The sequence below is a fragment of the Trachypithecus francoisi genome, unplaced genomic scaffold (assembly GCF_009764315.1).
Source record: "Trachypithecus francoisi isolate TF-2019V2 unplaced genomic scaffold, Tfra_2.0 Lachesis_group10, whole genome shotgun sequence".
Classification (NCBI taxonomy): Eukaryota; Metazoa; Chordata; class Mammalia; order Primates; family Cercopithecidae; genus Trachypithecus; species Trachypithecus francoisi.
In genome coordinates this window covers 84042941-84070185 of record NW_022681455.1, presented here as the reverse complement: position 1 = coordinate 84070185, position 27245 = coordinate 84042941, and the positions used below count along the sequence as shown (strand labels likewise).

Genomic DNA, 27245 nt, shown 5'->3' with positions numbered 1-27245 from the left:
CCAAATACACCGACCAAGCACTTTTGTACAATAAAGTTTAATCACAATTATAAAAATGTGGCGTCAGGTTTGCGCTATTAACATATGTACAGTCCAGCCCAGCAGAAGGGGCCCACCCCGCCATCCTGGCCTGGCTGAGCCGGGGCGTGACACCAGGGTGGGAGGGTGACCCTCAGGGTCTGGCAGGAACAGATGAGGCAGGGTTCCAGGCACGGAGTCCCCAGGACTGGGGGTGCAGAGCCCCCCCAGGGGGAGAACATGGCCACTGCCCCAGAGACCCCTAAACTGGGGAGGGGTACACGCAGGGCATAAGGGGAAGTCCCCATTAACACAAAGCGAGAGGACTGTGCAGCCCCCAGGACAGAATCTGTACAGGCCGGCACCCCAGGTTTCCACAGGAAACAGCTGCTGGCTGCTACAAAACATTTACAGCTTCTTCTCCGCAAAGAAAAACAATCGGGGTGGTGGGCAGGGGCGACAGGAGAGGCAGAAGCTGCCTCCAGGGACTGAGGCTCCCTCACTGGGCTTGGGGCCCCCCAACCCCACGCTTGGAGATGGGGGCATGTGGGCCCTGCTGAGCCCACTAAGGCTGGGGGGTGTTGGGAGCTCAGGGCACCAGGGGGAATAAATAGGGGTGTGGGCACCCGTCCTGCCCCACCTCAGTTTAGGGAGCCCCGGCAGCTCTCCGTGCCGCACAGACACGGGATCTTGTTGTCTTCCAGTGGGAACTTGTAGTCATAGGTGATCTCCTCGTCCACGCCGATAGGCTGCTTGGAGTAGATCACAATCTTCTTCTGGGACTCGATGGTGATGACCTTGGCGTAGCAATTGGGCTGCGGAGGGAAGGGCATGTGAGCCATGGCCACCCCCACCCACCCCCGAACTCCTGCCCCGGCCAGCCCCTGACGCACCGTGCAGCAGTGGTTGATGAACCTGGCCAGGTTGCCACACTTGGTGGCATCAATGATGGTGTCATGGTCCACCCGGAACAGGTAACTGCTGCCAATGCCCTCCTGCACATAGCGCTTCTCCCGCATGTCGGCCACCATCTGCCAGGGTGAGATGCGATGGTCAGGGAAGAGCCCCCCACTTCCTGTCCCTGAGCACACCTGCCAGCCAGCACCCCAGGTCCATGCCCACCAGGCCTGGAGCTGCAGCTCTGCCTCCGGCTCCCACTAACCCGGCACTGACTCTCTTGACTCTGCTTCCAGGAGCCCTCCCTCTTTGGGGCAGCATACTAAGCCTCTGGTGGCCATTCTAAGTCACCCGCAGGGGACTCCAGGGAAATCTGCATCGGGAAGGAGAGCCACTGGCTCCTTCCAGAATCTGCCTGATCACAGTGGGGTCCCCGGACTGCTGGGGCAAGTCTGGGGCTGGGGCAGCTCCTGAAATGACAGTGGCCATGTCACCAATGGCACCCTGCTCATCTCTCCTCCCTGGACCTCTCTCCAAAACAGGCACCTGCTGGCTGCCACCAGCCAATGCAAATAGCAGGCCGCCCATGTTAGGCCCCGCACCCCTGTGAGGAGCAACCCTTACTTCCCAGAAGACAGTGAGGAGCCTCTGCGTGCCCTCCTCGGGTGACCTCACTCCCTTCCAGAGCCTCAGCCGCCAGCTATGTGGTGGGGACTCCTCCCAAACTTCCATTTCCAGCCAAAAGCCACCTCGGTGGAGCTGCTGGGCGTCGTCCCCTAGATGTCCCTGGGGCATTGCAACCGCACATGTCCAGACTGGAGCTCATCTTGACCACATATCTGTTCTTCCTCCTCACTCCCCGCTCACTGGCCATCCCACCATACTCCCAGCGGCTAAGAGCAGCACCGAGGGCCTCCTATCCCCCTCACCCTCTCACTGCCGAGCTCAGCCAACCACCTTGCACTTTCTCTGTCACCTCTGCTGCCACTGCTTGGGTCGGGCCACCCTTGCCTTTGCCTGGACACTGGCGTCAGCCTAGACAGGGAGGTCACTAGCCACGGGGCCCTCTCCTGCGGAAGGCTCCGGGACTTTCCTCCTCTCTTGCCACAGGCCCAAGTGGATTCACAGGCTCCCAAGCCCGTGCAGTCTGGGCTCCCTGTCCCCTCCAGCCTCCAGCTGCATGTCGCTGCCACTGGCCCTGGTTTCTTTTTTTTTCTTGAGACGGAGTTTTGCTTTGTCACCCCAGCTGGAGTACAATGGCAAGATCTTGGCTCACTGCAACCTGTCTCCCACATCCAAGCGATTCTCCTGCCTCAGGCTCCCTAGTAGCTGGGATTACAGGCGCCCACCACCACGCCCGGCTAATTTTTGTATTTTTAGTAGAGATGGGGTTTTACCATGTTGGCCAGGCTGGTCTCACACTCCTGACCTCAGGCGATCCACCTGCCTCGGCCTCCCAAAGTGTTGGGATTACAGGCGTGAGCCATCGACCCCGGCCATGGCCCTGGTTTCTAATGAGCCAAGCTGACCTCCATACTCTCACAAGACAACCCTGCCTCCAGGCCTGTGCACGTGGTGTTCCGCAACCAAGCACACACACAATGCCACTCGCCTGGACCTGTGAGCTCCTTTCAGCTTTGCTCATGCACCACGGTCTCCAGGAGGTCTTAGGCCCCCCAGGTGTGTGTTCCCATGGCCCAACTCCCCAGATCTTGTGAATACCAAATGCCATCCTTTTGGCTTTTGTTTTTTCTAGAGACAAGGTCTCGCCCTGTTGCCCAGGCTGGAGTGCAGTGGTGCAGTCTTGGCTCACGGCAGCCTCCACCTTGTGGTCTCAAGTGATCCTCACACCTCAGCTTCCTGGGTAGCTGGGACCACAAACATGCACCGCCACGCCTGGCTAGCTTTTGTATTTTTTGCAGAAACGGGGTCTGGCAATATTGCTCAGGCTGGGACACCATCCTTTTGTGTGGATACTTGTTCAGTGCCTGAGCCTCCTGCTTCCCAGGCCCTTTGAAAGGGAGCAGCGCTTGGACGGACACGATGGCTCACACCTGTAATCCCAGCACTTTGAAAGGCCGAGGCAGGCAGATCACAAGGTCAGGAAATCAAGACCATCCTGGCCAACATGGTGAAATCCCGTTTCTACTAAAAATACAAAAATTAGCTGCACATGGTACACGCCTGTAGTCCCAGCTACTCAGCAGGCTGAGGCAGAATTGCTTGAACCCAGGAGGCAGAGGTTGCAGTGAGCCAAGATCGCGCCACTGCACTCCAGCCTGGCAACAGAGAGACTATGTCTCAAAAAAAAAAAAAAAAAAAAAAGGGAGCAGTGCCATCAGCCGTGCCTCCTGCTGGACCACTGACACCTGCTGCTGACCACACTGGAGGGAGGCTGGTCTCACTGGCTAGGTACCGGGGCTAGGGGGTGTGCGAGGCTTTAACCAGGACAAACGGCATGTGTATGAGCCCCCAAGCTGTCTTGTTGCATCAGAAGCTGGGGCGGGGCTGGGAGTGCAATCTCACCTGACGGATGTTCTGACCCACATATTCAATGACCATCTCGTCAGCAGCAATGGGTTCCATGGCAAACAGACCCCACTCGTGGATCCGGCTCCGGCCAAATCGGAGCTTCTTCTTCCGGAACTGGGGGGCAGAAGGGAGACTCAACTGCCAGACGCCTGCCACACCCCAGACCCTCGCTCTTCCCACAGACTTCCTGGGCAGAGAGCATTCTGGCCGCTTACCCCCCATCTCCACCTGAGGGAGCCACAGGAGCCTGCTGGGTGGTCCCCTGGCCTCTGCCCCTTCCTGCCCCACTCTACCCCACCCAGGCCCTCCCGCAGCCGGGTCTCACCTTGAGCTGGTTGAGTTTCAGCAGGTCACTGTCCATGATGGCGGAGGTACCGATGGCGCTCAGCAGCCGCCTTTGCTCGGACCGGCGCTCGGATAGCACGCGGTTCGTCCCCTGTGAGATGCAGGGCAGGGAGGTGAGCAGGGCAGAGAAGTGAGTGGCGGGAGGAGCACAGGGCGGCGGGGTCGGGGTCGGGCCCACCTGAGTGTCCACGCCCTCCAGCTGCCGGGCTGAGACTGGGCACACATCCAGGTACTTGTCCTTCTCCTTCTTGCTGATGGGGTAGTAGCCTTCGCTACGGGCCGAGCCTGTCTGGTGCTCCCGGGGCCCATCCTGGGGCCGCCGCTTGCGTTTTGGGGTGGTCAGGTTGGTGAGTGCGGGGAGTTAAGGAAGAGAACGGCTCCTCTCTGGCCACCCGCGTCCCAGCCAAAGGAGAGGGCGGGGCCCACGCCGCTGAACATACTCAGGGGAGGAAGCCCCAGCCCCACGGTTCCTGCCAGAAATGCTTTGGAAGGCAGAAGAGGCACCAGGCGGAGAAAAAGATGGCTTGGAGCCAGAGGGGAGGCAGAGTCGGGGACAGATGCAGGTGCCAGGAGGGGTCGGAGGAGGACCCAAGCCCACGTGTCCCGGGGAAGGCCGCCGGCCCCAGCGCCCACGCTCAGGATATTTGTGTGATGAACCCAGTGGGTGTCGTTGAGCCAGTCGGCCCCGCTCGTCTGCTGCAGCAGCCGCTCATACGTGAGCCGCAGGTAACTCATGTCCTCTGAGTCCAGGCCCGAGTTCCAAATGTCGTACAGGATGGTCATCTGTTCAAACTCACTGCGCGGCTCATAGGCGCGGGGCGGCCGTGGCGGGGGTGGGGGCGGCGGGCGGCGGCGCCGCGCGTGGGAGCGGAGGCTGCGCCTCCGGAGGGCGCCCTCCCCATCACTGCTGCTGCTGCTGTCAGAGGACTCCTCCTCCTCCTCCTCCCCCTCTTCCTCCTCCTCCTCCTCTTCGCCCTCCTCCCGCTGCTGCTGCAGTTGCTGCGGCTTGGGCTCCTCCGCCTCAGCCACCACCACCTCGGGGGCCTCTAGGACCTCATCGGCTGGGGAACTGAAGAGGGCGGCGGGAGCAGGCACTGGCTCTGGGGGCCTCGGGGCCAGCGCCGGTGCTGTGGGCTTGACGGCCAGGGCGTAGTTGTGCTCCAGGAGGATGTGGCTGAGCAGGGGCCCGGGGCGCTCAGCCTCGTCCGATGTTTCTGGGGCCTCCGAGTCGTCAACAGCAGGCAGTGAAGGCAGCCCCCGCCGGGCAGGGGTCAGGGCCAGGTCAGCCAGGACCGCCAGGTCCACCTCTGTCCCTGGCTCAGCCTCCTCTTCCTCTGTGGCGCGACCTCGGCCTCCAGCCCGGCTCCGGCTTCCTCGGGACACCTCCTCCGGCCAACTCTTGACCAAAGATGCATGGTCCAGGGGCAGGTTGCGGATGGTCCGCTCCACGCCCCGGGGGGCCTTGCGGGAGGCTGGGCTGGGAGACTTGGCCTGCAGCGGTGTGGCTGCAGGGGGCTCTGGGGCTGGCACCACCTCAATGGCAGAGAAGGAGACAGTTTTCCGGCGTTTCTTGGGTGGGGGCAGGAGGGGGATGGGAGAAGAGGGACGCTCGTCGGGGCATGGGGTGGGGGCCGGGGGCCCAGCAGGTGGTTCTGGGGGAGGTGGGGGCACACTGGGGGGCAGCTCCTCCGTGGGGCCTGGGAAGGAAGCACACAGGAAGGAAAGGTCAGGGCGACCCAGGCTCAGCTGCCCTGGCCGCCCATGACCATAGGCCGTGTGCTCTCCCCCTCTTCCACCCAGGAACCTCGGGTTGGGGGGGGGCACAGACGCCCTGGCGTCAGCCCCACATCCCAACAAGATGAACTCCCTTGATGAGAGGGGGTTTCCCACCCATTCGTTCCCACTGTGACACGTGTGGGTACACACACCTTCCATGTCCTCCCGGAGCCACAGTCCAACGGGGGACACCACCAAAACATAAGCTGTAGCCACGCTGAGAAGGGCGGCACCACTCGCCCTGGACTCTGCTTTCCTACCCAGACCAGCAGGACAGCCCTGTGCCCAGGCCCCAGCCATGTCCCATGCCAAGGACCCAGTCAGCCACATTTCAGCTGAAACATCCATTACCTCCACCATAAACAAAATTCTCAGTTTAGAGAGGCAAACACGATACAACCTAAAAAGCAGCATCTCTGTATTAAAATATTTTATGAAACTTGCCTTCCTCCCCATCCCCTACAGAACTGGAACATGCCCTGGGGGGAGGGGCAGGAGACAGCCCTGCTAGAGAAGTGGGGCTGGAGCGGAAATCCCAGGATGCGGGTGGCTGGGGAGGGAACACATTGGCTCCAAGCTGGGGGTGCTGCCTCCCCAAAGCACCCCCGGGACGGGGAGTGCATCCTCCCTTGGCCGCCATCCCTGGGAAAGCCTGCATGAGGCTCTCTGAGCCAGCCCAGTGGATCTTGTGCCTAACACCAATCACACCTCTTACGTAGAATAATTCATGTAATCCTCACAACAGCTCAAAGAGGTTCCTATCTTTTTTTTCCCGAGATGGAGTCTCGCCCTGTTGCCAGGTGGGAGTGCGGTGGCTCGATTTCGGCTCACTGCAACCTCTGCCTCCCAGGTTCAAGCGATTCTCCCGCCTCAGCCTCCCAAGTAGCTGGACTACAGGCCTGTGCCACCACACTCAGCTAATTTTTGCATTTTTAGTAGAGTTTTATCATGTTGGCCAGGATGCTCTCGATCTCTTGAACTCCTGCTCTGCCCGCCTTGGCCTCCCAAAGTGCTGGGATTACAGGCGTGAGCCACCGCGCCCAGCAGAGGGTCCTATCTTACAGACAGGGAAACTGAGGCACAGAGATGCGGTCACAGTTACCAGATGACAGAGAACAAGCTCTGCTCCCAGGCCATGTGGGTTGAGCTCATGCTCTGAACTGCAGCCCAAGGACTCACTGGCTTCACAACTGGCTTCCCCACTCAACGCCAATAGGGCCCAGCACCAGGCCCAGGGCCTAGAAGGCAGCGATTCACCTGAGTCCACCACACTCCCAACCCTGGCACCCTGAGCCAGGCCCTTGGCTGCACCTTGGGCTCTGGACACCCGCTGGGGTCTCAGCCTGTGGCAGCAACCCACTCCAGGAAGCTAGCAAGGACCCAGATTCGCCCAGGTCTCCTCTCACCTTCCTCCCCACCACGCTGGAGCAACGCACCACCTCGAGCTTCAGCCTGCATGTCCTTGGGAAGCCTCGCTTGAAGGAGAGCACGCTCCTTCACCAGCACAGCTGCACACACACATCCCTCTGCGACTGTCCCGAAGGAAACCTGCCCATCCCTTTCATTTAGGAGACAACTTTTGGGGGCACCTGCCCAGTCAATACGACTCCCACCACCTTCCTCTGAGAACTACTCTACTGCCACGCTCAGGTCCATGGGGCGAGTCCCAAAAGCCAGTTCCTACTGCATCATCTGCCCCTACCCAGGGCCATCACTAAGACGGTGGTGACTGAAACTGGTTCCGGTTATTAGAAACTCAGTGAACTGGCTGGGTGGGGGGGCTCACGTCTGTAATCCCAGCACTTTGGAAGGCCAAGGTGGGTGGATCACGAGGTCAAGAGATCGAGACCATCCTGACCAACATGGTGAAATCCTGTCTCCACTAAAAATACAAAAATTAGCTGGGCGTGGTGGCGTGTGCCTTAGTCCCAGCTACTCAGGAGGCTGAGGCAGGAGAATCACTTGAACCTGGGAGGCTGAGAATTCAGTAAGTCGAGATGGCGCCACTGCACTCCAGCCTGGCGACAGAGCAAGACTCTGTCTCCAAAAAAAAAAAAAAAAAGAAAGAAAGAAAGAAAGAAATTCAGTGAGTCTTCACTAAGGACCCCTTGCTCGGAGCCATGGACTTCACAATCATGCCTGTTTACCTGGATTCTTGCATCTCCAGTGATCCCCTTCAATCAACCTCAGCTCCCCTCAAGCAGCCACACATCTGGCCCTGTCAACCCCCAGAATGGCTCCCCCTTGAAGATTCCCCATCCTCTCCAACATTCCCCACTATCCATTCAGTCCGCCCCACTGCACCTTCAACTTCCCATTCCTCAGTTTCCCTCTAGCACATCACCCTCTTCCTAAGTTAACTTCCTCCTCCACCCTGCCCAGACCGCAGGGCCGGTACTTTGCCCTCTCCTGTCCCAGCACCTTCCACAGCCCCAGGTCCTCATCCTTCCACCACCTCTACCCTGTGGAGCCAGCCAGCAGCCTCCTCTCCCCTCATCCCCAGGCCCCAGCTCTGGCAGAGCCTTCCAGCATGGGGAGGCCCAGGCAAGAGGCTCACTCTGTCTCCAGGCTACAGTGTAGTGGCACAATCACTGTTTACTGCAGCCTCCTCAACCTCCTAGGCTCAAGCAATCCTCCTGACTCAGCCTTCCCAGGAGCTGGGACCACAGGCTCATGCCACTAGGCCCGGCTTCTTTTTTGTTGTTGTTGTTAGCCAGACTGGTCTCGAACTTCTGGGCTCAAGAGATTCTCCTGCCTCGGCCTCCCAAAGTGCTGGGATTACATGTGTGAGCCACCGCGCCCAGACTGGAGCAACTTTCATCCTCATTTCTCCACTTTCCAAGGTTCTTACTCCACCCTTCCGCTCACACTCCTACAGCACAGGGTTAAAAAAGGCCTCAGGCACAATACCCCCATCTTCCTGCCTCCCCACTGAAGGGTATACCTGCATCAGATCTGGAGGCTACTCCTCCGTCTCCCCAAGAAGGCCATGCCAGCAAGCATTCCTCTCTCCTGGCGCATCTACCTGGCCCTGCTTCCCTCCAGTGGAACACGCCCAAGCCTCACCTACTTGGAAAAGCTAACCCCTCCCTCAACCCTGCCCTCTCTTCTTGCTCTCTCTCCAACTCTGGCTGGGTAACGTTGAGCTTATTCCTGCACTTCACTAAGCCTTGAAGCCCTCATCTACAAAATGGGAATCATAGGGAGGTTGTGGGGCAAGCGCAGTGGCTCACACCTATAATCCCAGTACTTTGGGAGGCCAAGGTGGGCTGATAACTTGAGGTCAGGAGTTTGAGACCAGCCTGGGCAACATGGTGAGACCTGTCTCAACTAAAAATACAAAAATTAGCCAGGCGTGGCAGCGTGCACCTGTAATCCCACTGCTTGGGAAGCTGAGGCAGGAGAATTGCATGAAACCGGGAAGCAGAGGTTGCAGTGAGTTGAGGTTGCATCACTGCACTCCTGCCTGGGTAACACAATGAGGCTCCGTCTCAGGAAAAAAAAAAAAAAAAGGAGTTGTGGGGATTCAATGAATTGTCAACATGCTATGCCCAGAGCCTGGCACACATAGGTACCTGACACATGGGAGCTGATGTCACAACCCCCAACTGTTTTTTTTTTGAGACAAAGTCTCACTGTCACCCAGGCTGGAGTGCAGTGGTACGATCTCAGCTCACTGCGGCCTCCACCTCCCAGGTTCAGGTGATTCTCCTGCCTCAGGCTCCTGAGCAGCTAGGATTACAGGTGCCTGCCACCACACACGGCTAATTTATTTTATTATTATTATTTGTTTTTGAGACAGTCTCATTCTGTCACCAGGCTGGAGTACAGTGGCACAATCGCGGCTCACTGCAACCTCCGCTTCCCAGGTTCAAGCGATTCTCCTGCCTCAGTCTCCCGAGTAGCTAGGATTACAGGTGTGCGCCACTATGCCCAGCTAGTTTTTGTATTTTTAGTAGAGATGGGGTTTCACCATGTTGGTGTTGGCCAGAATGGTCTTGATCTCTTGACCTCGTGATCAGCCTGCCTCAGCCTCCCAAAGTGCTGGGATTACAGGCATGAGCCATTGCACCCAGCCCAATTTGTGTATTTTTAGTTGTGACGAGGTTTCACCATGTTGGCTAGACTAGTCTCGAACTCCTGACCTCAAGTGATCTGCCCACCTCAGCCTCCCAAAGTGCTAGGATTACAGGTGTGAGCCATTGCCCCCGGCCCCAACTCTCCTTTTTATCTTGGCAACAGTGGTCCACCCTTCCAGAAAACTCCGCTCCCCTCATTCCTTAACACCCTGTACCTTGGCTTCAGTCTGAACCACTCAACTGAAACTGATAAGGTCACCAATGACCTCGTAACTGTCAAATCCAACAGATACTGCCTATCTCAGCCTTGCTGGTGGTCTGGTGATACAAGGCCACTCCCTCCTTTGCAGAACCTCCACTACCTGCTTCCCTTCTCGCCTCTGGTCACCCCTCTCAGCCTCCTTGGGCCCTGCTTGCCTACTGCTCCCAGAGGACGGGAAGGCTCTCTCTGCCTTTTCTCTCCCTCCACTCGCCTACCTGGGTCTGCAAGTGAATTCACTGCTGTACTTCCAAGACCTAAGCATCAATCTCATATCCAGCCTACCATTCTTTCCAGACCCCAGAACCATGGATCCAACGGCCACTGTTTCCACCGGGAAGCCCCAGGGGCATCTCAAACGCTACCCCAACTACACTCATCAGTTTTCTTCCTAATCCCGATTTTCTTCCTGAGTTTCTTTTCCGGGGGAAGTTTAACCAAGTCATCCTACCTCCTAAATTTACCTCCAATCCTCACCCCCATTTCTACTCCACTCTTCTGCCACATAAGAACCCCTCGGCTTTGGTTCATGCCATGAAAGCTCACCAGAATCCTTTCAAACCTCATGTCACCCACCTCCTTCCTCCCCTCTTCCAAATCTCTCCTCCTCCTGCTAGAATGGGCTTTCTGAAATGCAGATATGGTGAGCCCCTCTCCTTCCTGCTCTGATGAGAATGGAAGAGGACTAAGAGCCATGCCTTCTGATCTGCCGGTGACCCCATAGGCCCTTCTGCTACCCAGTGGGCCCAGGAGAGGTTGGAGAGTCATCTGAGGTGTAATGAGAGCCTCAACTCCCCTCTCACGGAGTCTGGAGCTTAGTAGAGTGCATCAGTGTGAGGAGGTCTTCCTGTGGGCGCTGCCTATCTCAGACCATGGATTCTCAACAACATGCAACTGGGAGACCCCAGGGAGGCCACATACATCTTCACAGCACATCTTGTTTTTGAGATGGGAGTCTCACTCTGTCACTCAGGCTGGAATGCAGTGGCATGATCTCCGCTCACTGCAACCTCCACCTCCCGGGTTCAAGCAATTCTCGTGCCTCCACCTCCCGAGTAGCTGGGACTACAGGCACACACCACCAAACCTGGCTAAGTTTTGTATTTTTTGGTAGAGACGTGGTTTCACCATGTTGACCAGGCTGGTCTCGAACTCCTGACCTCAAGTGATGTGCCTGCCTCGGCCTCCTAAAGTTCATAGCACATCGTGAACACTGACTTATTGGATCCATCCTTGTCCAATCTACCTAAGTCCAAGCTACCACCATAATTCGCCTTGTATCCTACAATAGCCACTTAAGAGGCGCCCTACTTCCACTGTGGCCCCTTTCCAAGCTTTCTCTGCACTACATTTTTTTGAAACACACATATGACCATGTCATTCCTCCGATGGCTTTCTACTTCAAAATAAAGGCCAAATTCCTGACAATGGCTGGCCTATACATCTGCTGGGCCCAACCCTCACTCACCTCTCCAGTTTCAGCCACCCCACCACCCCCTTGTGCTCAACCCTCTGGAGGGTCGGCTTTCTTCCCCAGGTCTTCGAACCCGCTGCTTCCCCTGCTGGAGGGCCTTGACACATGCTAAGCCAGCTGTGCTGCCTGCTTTGCCCAGACTTCAGCTCAGCAGTACCTCAGCAGGAAGCCCTCCTCCTTCTGCAGGTGTGCTCCGGCTGGCTGCCCTGCACTTCTTCCTGGTGCTTCTCATGGTTTGTAACCACAGGTTTTCCTAGGTATTCTTTTTCTTTTTTTTTTTGAGACAGGGTCTCGCTCTGCCACCCAGGCTGGAGTGCAGTGGTGTGTGATCTTGGCTCACTACAACCTCTGCCTCCTGGGCTCAAGCGATCTTCCCACCTCAGCCTCCCAAGCAGCTGGGATCACAAGCGTGTGCCACCATGCCTGGCTAATTTTTGTAGAGACAGGGTTTCACCATGTTGCCCAGGCTGGTCTTTTCTTTTTCTTTTTTGAGACAGAGTCTCGATCTGTTGCCCAAGCTGGAGTGCAGTGGAGCAATCTCAGCTCATTGCAAGCTCCGCCTCCAAGTTTCACGCCATTCTCCTGCCTCAGCCTCCCAAGTAGCTGGGACTACAGGCGCCCACCATCACGCCCGGCTAATTTTTTTGTATTTTTAAATAGAGACAGGGTTTCACCGTGTTAGCCAGGATGGTCTCGATCTCCTGACCTCGTGATCCGCCTGTCTCGGCCTCCCAAAGTGCTGAGATTACAGGCATGAACCACCATGCCCAGCCTCCTATGTATTTCTTACTCAATGAAGATGTCTTTCTCTATAGACTGTAAGCTTGATGAGAGTGAGAACGCTGCCTGCAAGGCTCAAGATCCCACCCCCTGCACCTACTGTTTGGCTGCAATGAGCACTCAATAAATACCTACTGCTTGAAAGAGCGGTTCCCGCAGCAGGCTAAGCTATGCGAATATGCTAGAGTATAACAACAAATCCACAAAGGAAAGCAGCTAGAACCAAGTTCTGTGTTAATGTTCATACTTGTTTTCTACCTATTTGCCCGTTTAATCACCTGCACTTATTCACTACTCACTGAAGAAGAGGCTTAAGAAAAATTAGGGGCCGGGCGCGGTGGCTCAAGCCTGCAATCCCAGCACTTTGGGAGGACGAGACGGGCGGATCACGAGGTCAGGAGATCGAGACCATCCTGGCTAACACAGTGAAACCCCGTCTCTACTAAAAATACAAAAAACTAGCCGGGCGAGGTGGCGGGCGCCTGTAGTCCCAGCTACTCGGGAGGCTGAGGCAGGAGAATGGCCTAAACCCGGGAGGCGGAGCTTGCAGTGAGCTGAGATCCGGCCACTGCACTCCAGTCCGGGCGACAGAGCGAGACTCCGCCTCAAAAAAAAAAAAAAGAAAAATTAGGAGGAAGAACTTACTCAATTGGGCACTTTCTCGTTAATTTACTTGAGAGGAGACCAACCCATTTTACTTTAGTAGCCAGCTTAGCCTGGGGTTCTGTAAACCACCATGACAGTGCAGTTTGAGTGTGTCAGACAATGTCTCCAAAAGGGAATGACAGGAGATGGTGATATTTTCTTTGTATGTTTTTCTAATAAAGTCACACACTTGTACACAATAAATGCAAGCACCACTGTTTTCTCTCTCTCTCACACACACACACACACACACACACACACACACACACAGAGATCCAACCGACAGCCCCGTGGCACCTACCTGCAGGCCTTGCTGGAGATGCCTCCTGTTCGGGCAGGGGTGTGACTGGGGAGCCTGCAACCCTCTCTGGCGCTGGCACTTCCACAGGTGCTGGGGTGGGCACTGGGACTTCCCTGGGGGGCGGGGAGGCTGAGGAAAGGGCTGCTGGCCGCCCCTCTTCCTCTTCATCTTCAGAGGAGGACTCAGAGGATGAAGAGGACGAGGAGGACGAGGACGATGAGGAGGAGGAGGATGAGGAGCTAGAAGAGCTGCTGCTCTCGGAGTCCGATGTGCTGTCATTTTCGCCATCTGAGTCAGCATATAGAGAACATTTGGAGGACGAATCGCTTTCCTCGTCCTCGCCTGGAAATCCAGAAGGGGCAGTCAGGAGAGGTGGGCAGACCTCACTTGGTCAGCCGTGGGCTCCTCACTCACTCCCTGCTGTGGATGCTGGGCTCTGGGCTAGGGACGGGGAAGTCCAACAGACCAAGGAGCTGCATAAGCAAACCATTTTCACTGTGAGATAAACATCAGCACGTGGGGAGGATGGCAAAGGAAGCCCCAGACTCTGTCTAAAGAGGCCCAACAGGGAAGGTATCCCGGGGGATAAGGTGAACTCAAGGACAAGGAGTCCACCACGCAGACATGGGGACTACACAGGGATGTCCGAGGTAAGAGGAAGCAGAGACTTGGAGACTGGCAAGCAGGCTGCTCTGGCACTCGAACCTTCCCAAAGTGGGTCTTGGGACTCAGTCTGGATGAAGGACTGGGTGAAAAAGGATTCTGGGCTGAAAAGCTTAAAAAATACGACAGGTTCTATACTCTGAGACTGCTCATGTATGGGAAGGGCTCAAAGAAACTGAAGAATTTCACAGTTTTTGAGGAACAGAATTGGGTAAGTTAGACTAGAAGGTGGTGGTGGCAGCTGGGAAGGGTACTGGAGGAGGGCGAGATGGAGCTGAACACAGCAGGGCCAGGAGATAAAAACGGCCCACAGTGTTGGGCTGGGGGGACACCCTGCGGAGAACAGGTTGTCAGGAAGGACCTTATGGAAGGAAGTCACAGGGTCAGGGGTGCATTTTAGGAAAGAGATTCTATAAGCAGTTTGGAAAATGAACTGGAATAGAGGGAGAAGGACAGAAACAGAGACAGGGAAATCAGTCAAGACTGCTGCAAGAGGCTGGGTGCAGTGGCTCACACCAGAAAGCCCAGCACTTTGGGAGGCCGAGGTGGGTGGATCATTTGAGGTCAGGAGTTCGAGACCAGCCTGGCCAACATGATAAAACCCCATCTCTACTAAAAATACAAAAATCAGCCAGGTGTGGTGGCTCACGTCTGTAATCCCAGCACTTTGGGAAGCTGAGTCAGGAAAATCGCTAGAACCAGGGAGGTGGAGGTTGCAGTGAGCCAAGATCACATCATTGCACTCCAGCCTGAGCAACAAAGCGAGACTCCGTCTCAAAAAAAAAAAAAAAAAAAAAAAAAAAAAATCCAGGTGTGGTGGCTCACGCCTGTAATCCCAGCACTTTGGGAGGCTGAGGTGGGTGGATTGCCTGAGGTCAGGAGTTCAAGACCAGCCTGGCCAATGTATTGAAACCCTGTCTCTACTAAAAAAACAAAAAACTAGCTGGGTGTGGTGGCAGGTGCCTGTAATCCCAGCTACTAGGGAGTCAGCTGAGGCAGGAGAATCGCTTGAACTCAGGAGGCGGAGGTTACAGTGAGCCGAGACTGCGCCATTGCACTCCAGCCTGGGCAACAAGAGTGAGACTCTCATTAAAAAAAAAAAAAAAAAAAAAAAAAAAAGATTTTTCCAGGCTGTCCTTTTGGACAGCTATGTCTCAGCAGAAGAGGGAGCAGGAGGGAGCATTTTGAGCATTGAGCTTATTGCTGTCAAGGGGCCAAGGGTTCCTAAGAATGTGGCCCAAACAGATGCCCTCACAGAGAGCAAAGGTGACCCACAAGCCCAGCAGGAAGGTCATGTGGGCTCAGAAAAGGGCTAGCCAAGCAGCCGAACCCCTCCTCCGAGCCCAAAGTGGATTCCGCTGTCTGTGCTCACCATCCGACACCCCTGTCGCCTTCTTTGTGGTATCCACAGCTTCCTCTCGATCTTCATCTTCCTCATCATCCTCCTCATCCTTAAGAAAAAGGACAAATGAGGACTAACAGGAAAGGGACAACTGGTCTTCCACCAGACACAGCTGCCTGGGCTCCAACCACAGAGATGCTGGCTACGGGGAAGCAGGCTTCAGCCGGGAGCCAGCGCCCAGGCCCTCACCTTCTCCGAGGAGGACTCCTGGGACGCCTCCTCCCCTTCGCTGTCCAGAGCAAACGATTTGCGGTGCTTGCCCTGGGTCTTGCCTCGTTCTTCGTCTCGCTTCGGGGGCTTGGTCCCCGGACGTCCAGGCTCTCCAGCCTCCTTCTCTCGCTCAGGGTCTAGGCCAGCAGAGTGGTAGTTGGGGAAATTTACCATCAACCACAAGATACTTGCCCTGCGCAATGGCTTTACATACACTATTACCAATCTTCCTGATGGTCTTCATTTTACAGATGAGAATTTGGAAGCTCACCAGAGAAACGCAAACACCTCAGTTACCTCATGTTTCATAGTTTGGTTTTTGTTTTTGAGACGGGGTCTTGCTCTGTCACTCAGGCTGGGGTGCAGTGGCGTGATCACAGCTCACTGCAGCCTCAACCTGCTGGGCTCAAGTGATCCTCCTGCCTCAGCCTCCTGAGTAACTGGGACTATAAAGGGCCATGCTATCACACCCAGCTAATTTTTAAAAATTTCTGTAGAGACAGGGTCTACCTATGTTGCTCAGGCTGGTATTAGACTCCTGAGTTCAAGCGATCCTGCTGCCTCAGTCTCCTGAAGTGCTGGGATTACAGGCGTGAGCCATCATGCCTGGCCTTTATATATATATACACACATACATATATATACACACACATACATATATATACACACATACACACTATATATATATACACACACACATACACACACACACACGGCTGTTGTGTATTTTTAGTAGAGACAGGGTTGTGCCATGTTGGCCAGGCTGGTCTTGAACTCCTGACTTCAGGTGTATATACATCTGTGTGTGTGTGTGTGTGTGTATATATGTTTTTTTTTTTTTCTTGAGATGGAGTCTCACTTTGTCGCCTGGCTGGAGTACAGTGGCGCAATCTTGGCTCACTGCAACCTCCACCTCCCGGGTTCAAGCAATTCTCCTGCCTCAGCCTCCCGAGTAGCTGGGACTATAGGCGCCTGCCACCACACCTGGCTAATTTTTGTATTTTTAGTAGAGACGGGGTTTCACCACATTGGCCAGGATGGTCTTGATCTCTTGACCTCGTGATTCGCCCACCTCAGCCTCCCAAAATGCTGAGATTAGAGGTGAGTGCTATCATGCCTGGCCTTCATATATATACACATATATACATATATACATATATACACATATAAATACATATACATACATACATGTATAAATACAAATATAAAAATACATATATATAAATACATATATATATATATATATATATTTTTTTTTTTTTTTTGAGACACAGTGTCACGCTATCACCCAGGCTGAAGTGCCGTGGCATGATCTTGGCTCACTGTAACCTCCACCTCCTGGGTTCAAGTGATTCTCGTGCCTCAGCCTCCCAAGTAGCTGGGATCACAGGTGAACACCACCATGCCTGGCTGTTTTGTAATTTTAGTAGAGACAAGGTTGTGCCATGTTGGCCAGGCTGGTCTTGAACTCCTGACTTCAGGTGATCCTCCTGCCTCAGCCTCTGAAGTGCTGGGATTATAGGCAAGAGCCACTGTGCCCAGCCCCCACAGTTTTAAATATGTCCTGCCCATTTGATCTTGCATCATTTTCTGGTCGGGTGGGAGCGGCAGCTGATGTGTTATGCCTAGCCCAAGAAAAAGAGTACGAGGGCCAGTGGGTCTCCAGAAAAGCAGATCTGACTCGGTGGGGAAGTTTCCAGGCCATGGTAGCTATCAAGCAAGGGCTGAAACTCAAGCACACTAGGAGGAAGGTGGTAGGAGGGCATGAGCATCAGGTGGGAAACTTGGGGAGATGCCTCGTTTAACTTGGAATTCCGTGATTCCAGACACTGAATTTCATGGATGGAAAAACCCAAAATCCAGAAAATGTAAATCAGCAGATCAGAGGAAGACCCGCAACTACAATCCGGGGATAACCCTACCTGGTGTACCCCACACCTCTCAGAACTGCTGCATTTCAACCCTGCACCTCCACTTGGCTCTGCCCTCAGAACGACCCAACCCCTTCATCCCCGACCCTTGCTCTCCCATCAGAACCCACACAGACTACCCCTTCTCCTTATGCCTGACCCTGCTCACCGTCTTCATCTTCCTCAGCAGGAGTGGAGGGACGAGGCCTCTTTTCCTCACTGGCCTCGGAAATTTCCGATGGCTCTTTCCGCTTTACCTGGGGGATGGGGAAAATATGGGGCTCGTTTAGAACTCAAATACTCAGGCAGAGCACGGTGGCTCACTCCCGTAATCCCAGCACTTTTGAGAGGCCAAGGCAGGTGGATCACCTGGGGTTAGAAGTTCAAGACCAGCGTGGCCAACATAGTGAAACGCCAGCTCTACTAAAAATACAAAACTTAGCCGGGCATGGTGGCGGGCGCCTGTAACCCCAGCTACTCAGGAGGCTTAGGCAGGAGAATCGCTTGAACCCAGGAGGCGGAGGCTGCAGTGAGCTCCACCGCACTCCAGCCTGGGCAACAGAGCAACACTCTGTCTCAAAAAACAAAAAAAAGAGCTCAAATGCTCACAGTTCCTGACCACCCCTACCTCAAGGAAGGGGGCACCCCTCTCCCTTTCCCCAACCTACCCCACAAAATGACAGTTCTGAGTACCTTGAATGAAGGCAGCCGCAGGGCCCCTCGCAGCCCTGACCCAAAGGCGAAGGCCTCGATGCCCGTAGTGCCCCCGCTCTTGGCCCAGTCCACGAGGGACAGCAGGCCAGGCTCCTTCAGCTTTGTCTTCTCTTTATCCTCCTCCTTGGCTTGCTGCTTGGCCGCGTTCTGGAATGGCTGCAGGCAGCAGTGGGGCTGAGCCCCAGCGCCCAGAACCCAGGCATTCCCTCCTGCCTGAGACCTACTCCCGGACCCCAGGAATACAGAACGCATCTACTTGCTGCTCCATATCTTGGTCACACCTGTCCCAGCCCCCACATGGCATTTTCTCAAAAGTCTGCTCATTTCGCCCACCAGCCTTAAGAAATAGCCACTATTCCCACTTCACAAATGGCAAAATGAAACCAAAGTTTGAAGAGACCTAAGGGCCTTGTCCACCACAAGCAACCAAACAATGGAACCAGGACAAAGCCCTGCTGCCTCCCAGGCCCATCTGTGCCTGCTTCTCTGTGCCCCCAACTCCCCTGCCCAGTCAGGGCAGCCCTGAGGGCCTGCGGCCTCTCTCCACTCGCCTCCGTTACCTGTCTCCTCTGAGCTGTGCAGCCTGGAGGAGTCAGAGACTCATTTCCTCCTGCAGAGCCCAGGGCTCCCTGGTCCCAGGTGCTGGCCTCACCTTGGCCTTCTCCTCCTTGCTCTCCCACCACTGGTCAAAGGCTCCGAAGGCCACATTCTCCACCATCTTGCGGTTGAGGTCTCGCTGCATGATGCTCTTCATCTCCTGGACCAGCATGGCGAGCACACGGCCCACGGTGCCTGCCGTCGGGAGGGTCTTGCCCTCTGCCAGCTCTGCTTCTTCCCTGGGTGGCAGCCGGGCCTCCTCTCCCGAGACTGAGGAGGAGGGCAGGGGCTCGGCTGCCATGGGCATGGGCAGGTGGTAGGCCTCCCGCGAGTATGCCCCTCTGCCCTCCTGCCCCTGTGCATATAGAGCATAGGGCAAGCCGTAGGCTGCCTCCTGGGGGGGTGGGAATGGGAGGAAGGCCTCCCCAAAGGCCCCACCGGGGGGACCAGCTGAGGCGGCAATCAATCCCTTGCCCTGCCGCAGCTGATGGAGTCGAGTTAACATCTGGGTCTGCATCTGGAAGGACATAGGCATCCCTCCCCACTGAGCCCCAAGTCGGTCCATAAGCTCCAGGGAGTTCACAAAGTCATAGATGTGCGGGGGTGGCGGAGGAGGTGGGGGGTACTCAGGGGGCGGCGGCCCATCAGGTCTGGGTGGGAGGAGGTAGGCAGGCTGGTGGGGAGGATAACCAAGGGGAAGGGACGCCAGGTAGGGAGGAGGAGGAGGCGGGGGAGGGGGAGGCGGCGGAGGCTGCTGAGGGGGTGTCGGGGCCGGAGGGGGTGAGCCACCCCGGTCGTCATCGGAGATCTCCATGTCGTCTCCGGAAGAGCATGGAGAAGCCTGCGGGGGCAGAGGAGGGTCACAGAAGGCTTCTGTTGTCCCAAACCTTACTTTCTCGTCTGGTTCCCTTCCCTCTCCCCTAGGCCCAACCCTGACTCCCAGAGCCCAGGTGCCTCCTCTGGCTGACCCCAGTCTCACCTGGTTCTGTCCGTTTGCCTTGGGAGACTCCCGGGTAGCCCCTGGCTCCCCACTCCCTGTAGGTGCCACATCCTCAAAATTAGCTGGGGCTGGAGGGGGTGTGCAGGGCCCATGCCCTGACCCAGAAGGCACCTCACTCCCTGCATCTCTGGCCCCAAGGCCCACGCTGCTGTTCTCTTCCTCCTCCTCTGTGTCAGAGGCCAGGAAGGAAAACTTGGAGCGCTGCTCCTTCAGCAGCATCTCGATGCGGGAATCCAGGCTGCTGTGCTGGGCGAAGGGCACGCTCTCATTGGTGGTCTCTGGGGCTGGGGAGCCGGAGCGGGCAGGTGAGGCTGGGCGGGGGGAAGTCCGAACTTCTTCTCTCTCAGGGCTGGGCCCTCCTCCACCCCCGCCTCCGCCAGGTTCTGGAGGCTCTGGGGGTGGAGCCTCGGAGGCAGGAGGCCGGTAGTCCTGGTCGGTGGGCCGGCTGGGCTCGGGGGGCAGGTAGGAGGTATAGGAAGGTGGGAAGCACTCAGCTGTATTTTCAGCAAAAGGGGCTCCAGGGGGATCCTCCCGCGCGGCCCGGCGTGGTGGGTAGGAAGTATGGCGCTGGTAGCGATTCCAGCTTTCATAATACGCTGGGTAGTTTGAGTCAGAAGTACGAAACTGAGAGGACGAGGACGAAGAGGATGACGAGGAGGATGAGGACAAAGAGGAGGAAGAGGCGGAGGATGCTGCGGTGGCTGCAGTGGTGGCGGCGATGGCCGTGGAGGCGGTTGTGGAGGCTGAAGATGCAGAGAAGTGGCGGCGGGAAAAGGCATCTTGGTAGCTGTTCTCTGACCGCCGGGGCTTGAAGGAGGTTGAAGTGGTGCTGGAGAAGAAGCAGGGGAGTTAGGTGGGCTCAGCTCTCTACGACCAAACCAGAGCGTCCTGGGTCCCAGGGCCCAAAGCCCCTCTAGGCTGCCCTCAAAAGAAGAGCTATATGTTGGGTTCCTAGCTAGTGTGTTCCCTGAGGACAGCAATTTGTTGACTGAATCCACAGAAAAACTAGGACAAATTATTTCCAATTCCCTCTTGGAGAGACTCTGGGCTTCTTCTTCCCAGTGGCAGCTCCCAGACTCTGCGGGCGGGGCCCCAGGCGGGGTCTGCCCTGTACCTGCTGGAGTAGGCGGAGTCCTGAGAGTAGGGGGTGCTGCCCCGAGACGTGTAGGGGGTTCCTTGGGAGGATTGAGGGGTGAACTGGCCAAAGGAAGATGGGGTATCTTGTCGGCTGCTGGAGAAGCTTGTGTCCTGGGAGCAGGGGGTGCCGTTGCCAGGAGTACCCACTGCAGTGGTGCCTGCTGGGTAGGCAGCAGTGTCGGAGGAAGAGCGACGGCGGGATTCAGCCTGGAGTGACAGAGCAGGGCAAGGAGAGAGGAATAGGCTCAAGACACCACTTGAAAACCTGCCCTTCCCCAAACCAGGAATCCTATTTCCCTGTCTTTTGAAAGCATCTCAGTAGCTTTGCTTGGCTCTTCTTATGTTTAACAGGGAAGCCCGGAACGTCCCGAAGACTGCTCCTGCTCCGGGCACCCGGGCACCATGCCCACATGGCTAGGGGCTGTGGCAGCCACAAGCTTCTCACCGTCTCAGTGGCTACACCCGAGCCTTGGAACTTCTCACTCAGGGCCTTGCCCCCAGTGGGCACAGTCTGAGGGGTGTAGGAGCCATTGACAATTAGTTCATAGTATTTCATTCGTTGTTGTCCTGGAGGGAGGGAAATGGGAACCAATTGTCAGATGGAGACACTAACTCCTTCCTGATCTGGTATTCCTGCTTCTTTCTCAGGCCTCAAGTTTCCTACAATTTCTTGGAGTCTGGGTTTCAGGATTTCAGTTCTCCTACCATAACTCTACCTTTGGGATCTTCTACCTCATCTCTACCTCTGAACTACCACAAACAACATATATTACGACACTTCACAATTTACCAAAAACACTTCTACTTATTTTACCCATGCTGGATCACCAGAAGGGAAGCATCAGTACCTCTGTTCTACAGGCTTAAAAGTGACCTACACGAAGTCACAGAATTGGTCAGCAAAAGAACTGGAATTCAAACCCAGAGGCTCGATCACCCCATGCTCTTTATCCTGTAAACTAAAGCCTGCAGAAGAACAACCTGGGGACTAACAGAGCCCGCAGGCACTGTGAACACCTCAGAAACACCTTGTGAAGAGGGAAACATGGTATTTTAAAACCATGAGATTTCACACAAAAACCCATATTTCTGGCTGGAGTGCAGTGGCATGATGTAACCTCCACCTCCCAGGTTCAAGTGATTCTCATGCCTAAGCCTCCCGAGTGGCTGGGATTATAAGCGTGAACCACCACGTCGGGCTAATTTTTGTTATTTTTAATAGAGATGAGGTTTCACCATGTTGACCAGGCTGGTCTCGAACTCCTGTCCTCAGGTGATCCGCCCACCCTGGCCTCCCAGAGTGCTGGGATTACAGGCGTGAGCCACTGCATGCCTGGCCCTGGCTTTTTTTTTTTTTTTTTTGAGACGGAGTCTCACTCTGTCGCCCAGGCTGGAGTGCAGTGGCTGGATCTCAGCTCACTGCAAGCTCCGCCTCCCAGGTTTACGCCATTCTCCCACCTCAGCCTCCCGAGCAGCTGGGACTACAGGCGCCCGCCACCAAGGCCGGCTAGTTTTTTGTATTTTTTTAGTAGAGATGGGGTTTCACCGTGTTAGCCAGAATGGCTGGCTTTCTTTTACAAATCAAATTCAGGAATGTTAAACCTCATTCCCACTTGCAAACTGGCCAGTGCCTACTAACGGCTGCCTCCTTCAGACAATACTGCAATCTGCAGCTCGCCACAGACCCCACTGCTCCCCATCACTCAACACAGAAGCCCAGACCACCTTGCTTGCATTCACAGCTCCTTTACTATCTCAAATTTTCAAACCAAAAAACCCAGAAAATCCAGTATTTCTGAGAATCTGGCATTAAAACCTATATAGGTTATAGAACAGCGTATAGAAAAATTAAAAAGAGCCCAGCCATGGTGGCTCACGTCTGTAATACCAGTACTTTGGGAGGCCAAGGCAGGCAGATCACTTAAGGTCAGGAGTTCAAGACCAGCCTGGCTAACAGGGTGAAACACTATCTCTACTAAAAATACAAAAATTAGCTGGGCGTGGTGGCACGCACCTGCAATCCCAGCTACCCAGGAGGCTAAGGCAGAAGAATCGCTTGAACCTGGGAGGTGGAGGTTGCAGTGAGCCAAGATTGTGCCACTGCACTCCAGCCTGGGTGACAGAGCGAGATTCCATCTCAAAAAAAAAAAAAAAAGAAAGAAAAATTAAAAACAGACTGGGCAGTGTAGTGAGACTTCATCTCTGCAAATAAAAAAATTTTGGCCAGGTGTGGTGGTGCATGCCTGTAATCCCAGCTACTCAGGAGGCTGGGGTGGCTGAGCCCAGGAGTTGGAGGCTACAGTGAGGAAAGATCACGCCACTGCTCTCCAGTCTGGGTGACACAGCAGGATCCTGTCTCAAAAACCAACAACCAACCAACCTGACCTGGGCTGATTTACTACAATCTATTCATCCTACCTAGTACAACCCTTCACATGATTTTTTTTTTTTTACAGATAGTTATGTGCTTGATTATGGCCTACTGCCCGACCTTGCTGGAGACACCACACACACAAATCCATGTACCATAATTCCACTCTAAAATCTGATCTGATTTCAGAAACACACCTAGCCCCAACAATTTCAGATCATGACCCTGGGTGCCTGCCTGACCCTGACAGGCATTTGCATGTACAATCTCCGTTGGAGGCCAAGCCTGAGTGGCAGGCAGAGGAGTCCTCACCTTTGATGTCAAGCTGGGCATGGATGATGTTGCCCATGACGGAGGTAAGGTGGAGGTTTTTGACTGTTTCCTTGGCGCCCCGAGTGCTGGTGAAGAGCACACGGGCCAGGCCCAGGTGCTTGCGCGTACGGGGGTGAAGGAGGATCTCTACCTCTTCCACCTCGCCGTACTTACGGCACATATCCTTCAGGAAGGTCTCCCGCACGTTGTCATTCAGCCTTGCAAAAGTCACTTCCTTCAGTGGAATCTGTCCAATATAGAACTCGTCCAGCTGGGGAAAGAACAGGAGTTGGTATGGGGTCTCAACACTGACCACTGTTCCTTTGTCCTTCAGGAAACTTTAGCAAGCTCCATGAAGTCAAGAGAGAGATCCAGGAAAGTGACGGGCAAGGGAAGGGGCCCACAATAAGGGATCCATCAGACCTGACCCCTTTTCCCTGAATTCTTCTCACCATAGAATAACAGCAAGAATTAAGAACAGAAATGTGCAAACTAGGCCGGGTGTGGTAGCTCACGCCTATAACCCCAACCCTTTGGGAGGATGAGGTGGATGGATCACCAGAAGTCAGGAGTTCAAGACCAGCCTGTCCAACATGATAAAACTCTGTCTCTACTAAAAATACAAAAAAAAAAAAAATTTAGCTGGGCATGGTGGTGGGTACCTGTAATCCCAGCTACTCAAGAGGCTGAGGCAGGAGAATTGCTTGAACCTGGCAGGCAGAGGTTGCACTAAGCCGAGATCACACCACTGCACTCCAGCCTGGGCAACAAGGCGAGACTCAGTCTCAAAAAAAAAAAAAAAAAAAGAAGAAGAAAAGAAAGAAAAAGAAAGAAAGAAAGAAAGAAATGTACATACTGAGGAATAAACATATGTGGAGAGAACGAGCTGCAGAGCGATGATTCCCCAGCTCAGCCTTTATTAGGTAACTACCATGAACGAGGCACTGGAAATACAGAGCTAGAAAGGAAGAGATTCCCGTACAGAAAAGTAGCAAGACGTGCACATACAAACACAACGTGACTCAGTGGCAGCGGACGTGTACATGGTATTCTGGAGCCCAGAGAAGGAAACCTTTGTACAGAGTATAATCAGGGAAGAATTCATAAAGATGGTGTCATTCTTACTGAGATTTGGGGATTAACATTCCATCAAATGACAAGGACCCCTAGAACATGGAAGTATAAAACAACTTGGTGTTTTCGAAAAACTGCAAAGCATATGGTGTGGACGCAACACACGGGTGTGGTGTCAAGTCAGAAGATAAGGCTTGGCCAGATCAATAACCATACATGTCAATGCCCCAAAACATGGACTTGGCAACAAAAGGAAATTAGAAGAGCAGTGAGCCAAAGAGACAAATGACAGCAAGGCAGAGGAGAAACAGAGGAAAGAACGAAGGCAAGAAGACCAGGTGAAATGAATAGTGAATAACGTAGACCAAGGTCTACGTTACATGGCAATGAGAATAGAAAGATGAAGAATAAAAAGGAAAAGAGCCAGGAGGACTTGGTGACCGACTGTGAGAGAAAAGGTGAGAATCAAAGGCTGCCAGGCTATGCAGCTGAGAGTCGATGGTACTGCCACGTATGAGCAGAGAGAAAATGAAAGAGATAGGTTAAGGGGGTAGATAATTTATTTTAAATCTCTTAATTCTGAGACATCTGTGTGGCCTCCAAATGAAACTCTCCCCCTACCAGGCATATAAGCCTGGAGATGTCGACTGGAAACAGATATTTGGAAGTCATCAAAATTTAGGTACTAGTTGAAGCTGTAGGTGTGAAAGAGATTGTCCAAGTAAAGGGTACAAAGTAAAAAAAAAAAAAAAAAAAAAGGTGAAGAAGAAGAATGAAGGGACCCCACAGACAATTTATTTAGAAAGGAAGAATAAAGAATCAGAAAAGGAAATTAAGAACCACCAGTGTTCCAGGACCAGTTCAAGGCCTGAAGAATATCCTGCCTAGGGTGGGGAATGGGAGTCCTCGAAGGAAACAAGATGGAAATGACATCGCCAAAAGAGAGGTGGGGAACAGTGCAATCCAGGTAGGCAGTGGCCTTGTCACTTCCCTTGACTGTCAAGGAACTGGGAGATCCCACTGTTGTGTGCTATGCACTGTCTAGGAATACACAGTGATAGGTACAGCAGCTAAACAGTCTTTACCTCACCCTTTAAGAAGTCAACACCCCAGCCACCAGAGATACACTTAGGACACCTGACCTGTACCTTTCTAGAAGATTAAGTGTATCTCCTGTCCAGAACAACTGAGTCTTACAGCCTCAGAGGTTGTTAGACCTGGCTGAGACCCTTTCATTGGAAACCCTTTTGATTCAGCTATAGTGCCAAGACGCATCCTCCATACCCTCGTAGGACTACCACACTAGAAGCCCAGCAGACACGTACCTTAAACTTAGGGACTGGGAGGGAAAAGTCTCTGTTTTTGGACCTGACATGGCAACGGGGGTCTTGGAGGTCTTCGACTGGTATATACTTTGAGTCCTAGGAAGGAAAGCAGTAGCAGAAAGAGAGCTCAGGGTGAATCCAGGCTGGGGAGCTCTAAGAAGCCCATCTGTACACGCACATGCAAAACATGGGTTCAACTGCCCACTTTCAAGAAGGCAGGCTACCATTCTGGGTGCTGAACAGAATCACAGAGGACAGGGGCACCTGGAGCTCCCCGGATGGCAAGCAAAGGCCTGGGCACTCACGTTGACACTGAAGTGGACTCCATCATAGCGGTACACCTTCTGAGAAGGCCTGCGCAGGGCAGGGTCCAAGGCAGGATCCACGATGAGCTTGTAGTTCCGCCACTGGAAGCTCGGGGCCTTCTGCCCATCTCCCCCACCTTCCTGATCCATCTTTGCTCATTTACACTGTTAGGGAAAGGGGGACACGCAAGAAGGGTCACGACCTGGGCCTGATTCCCCTGCCTTTCCTCACTGGCCAGCCCCGATTCCAGATTCTCCCATCACTCCAGTTTCCACCCCTCACCCTGACCCGGGGCTCCCCCGGATTCTCCCCCAAGTATCCTCTGTCTCGCCACAACAACCCAGCCTCTCTCCATCTCCCAACTCTACTGTCAGGCCCCCAGGCCCGTCTCGAGCCCCCTTACCTTCCCGCTCTCCCTAGCGCGCGCCCCACTTGGCCTCGGCGCAAGACCCCTCCCCCGCCTCCTGCAGGCCCCGCCCCCTCCCGCCTCCTCACCGGCCAGCGGCCCGGGCCGAGCCCGGCCACGGCTCCCACACACCCGCTCGCGTCCCCGAGCCCCGATCCTCCGGCCGAAAGGTGGCACCTCTTCGGGGCGTTGGAAACACCGCGAGACCGAGACCGAGACCCGGCTTCGACCCCGAATCCGGGCGGGGGGTGGGGGGAACGCGCGCCGCTGCCCTCTCCTCCCGCCCCGGCGCGTTCTGCACCCCCAAGCAGGTCTCCGCGCACGCGCGCCGGGCAGCCCCACTCACCCGCTCCTGGCGAGCGGCTCCCCTCCCCCCACCCCGCGCGGCACCTCAGCGGCGCGAGGCGGCGGCGGCGGCAGCGCGAGACCCGGCCCCGCAGCGGTGGCGGCGGCGGCGCCCCCCCACCACCACCTCCCCGGCGCGCGCACCAAACACCACCGCCACCTGCGCGAGGCCCAGCGGGCACAGGGTCTGCATTCGCACTTTCGCCACAGGGGCTGCCGGGGGACCCACGGGGCCGGGGGTAGCGGCTTCGTCTCGGCCCGCGCCCGGGGAGGCTCGGGAGTTGCGGCCCAGGGAGCCTGGAGATTGGCCGCATCCCCCGGAGAGTCGGCTTCGCCACGACGATCCAGATGCTGCGGCCCGGGACGC

The 27245-nt window shown here is 55.1% G+C and overlaps 1 protein-coding gene across 4 annotated transcripts; it reads right to left on the bottom strand.

Annotated features, from left to right (window-relative positions):
* Positions 1-21: 21 nt before the first annotated feature.
* Positions 22-27245, bottom strand: SETD1A (SET domain containing 1A, histone lysine methyltransferase). 4 transcript variants are annotated; one of them, XM_033218168.1, is made up of 19 exons: positions 27078-27245; positions 26127-26291; positions 25822-25917; positions 23423-23693; positions 21185-21306; positions 20717-20946; positions 19582-20431; positions 18658-19443; positions 17985-18161; positions 17461-17548; positions 15361-15518; positions 15142-15220; positions 13107-13448; positions 4437-5489; positions 3971-4143; positions 3773-3883; positions 3442-3561; positions 912-1049; positions 22-833 (listed from the first exon to the last, which is right to left on the bottom strand). In XM_033218168.1, exons 2-19 carry the CDS (start codon positions 26274-26276, stop codon positions 660-662), a joined length of 5118 nt encoding a protein of 1705 aa, XP_033074059.1. In that variant the 5' UTR covers positions 26277-26291; positions 27078-27245; the 3' UTR covers positions 22-659. The 4 variants fall into 4 exon arrangements, with proteins under 4 accessions (XP_033074059.1, XP_033074058.1, XP_033074057.1 ...); XM_033218167.1 differs by having other exon boundaries at positions 27039-27176; XM_033218166.1 differs by lacking the exon at positions 27078-27245 and adding an exon at positions 26880-27002.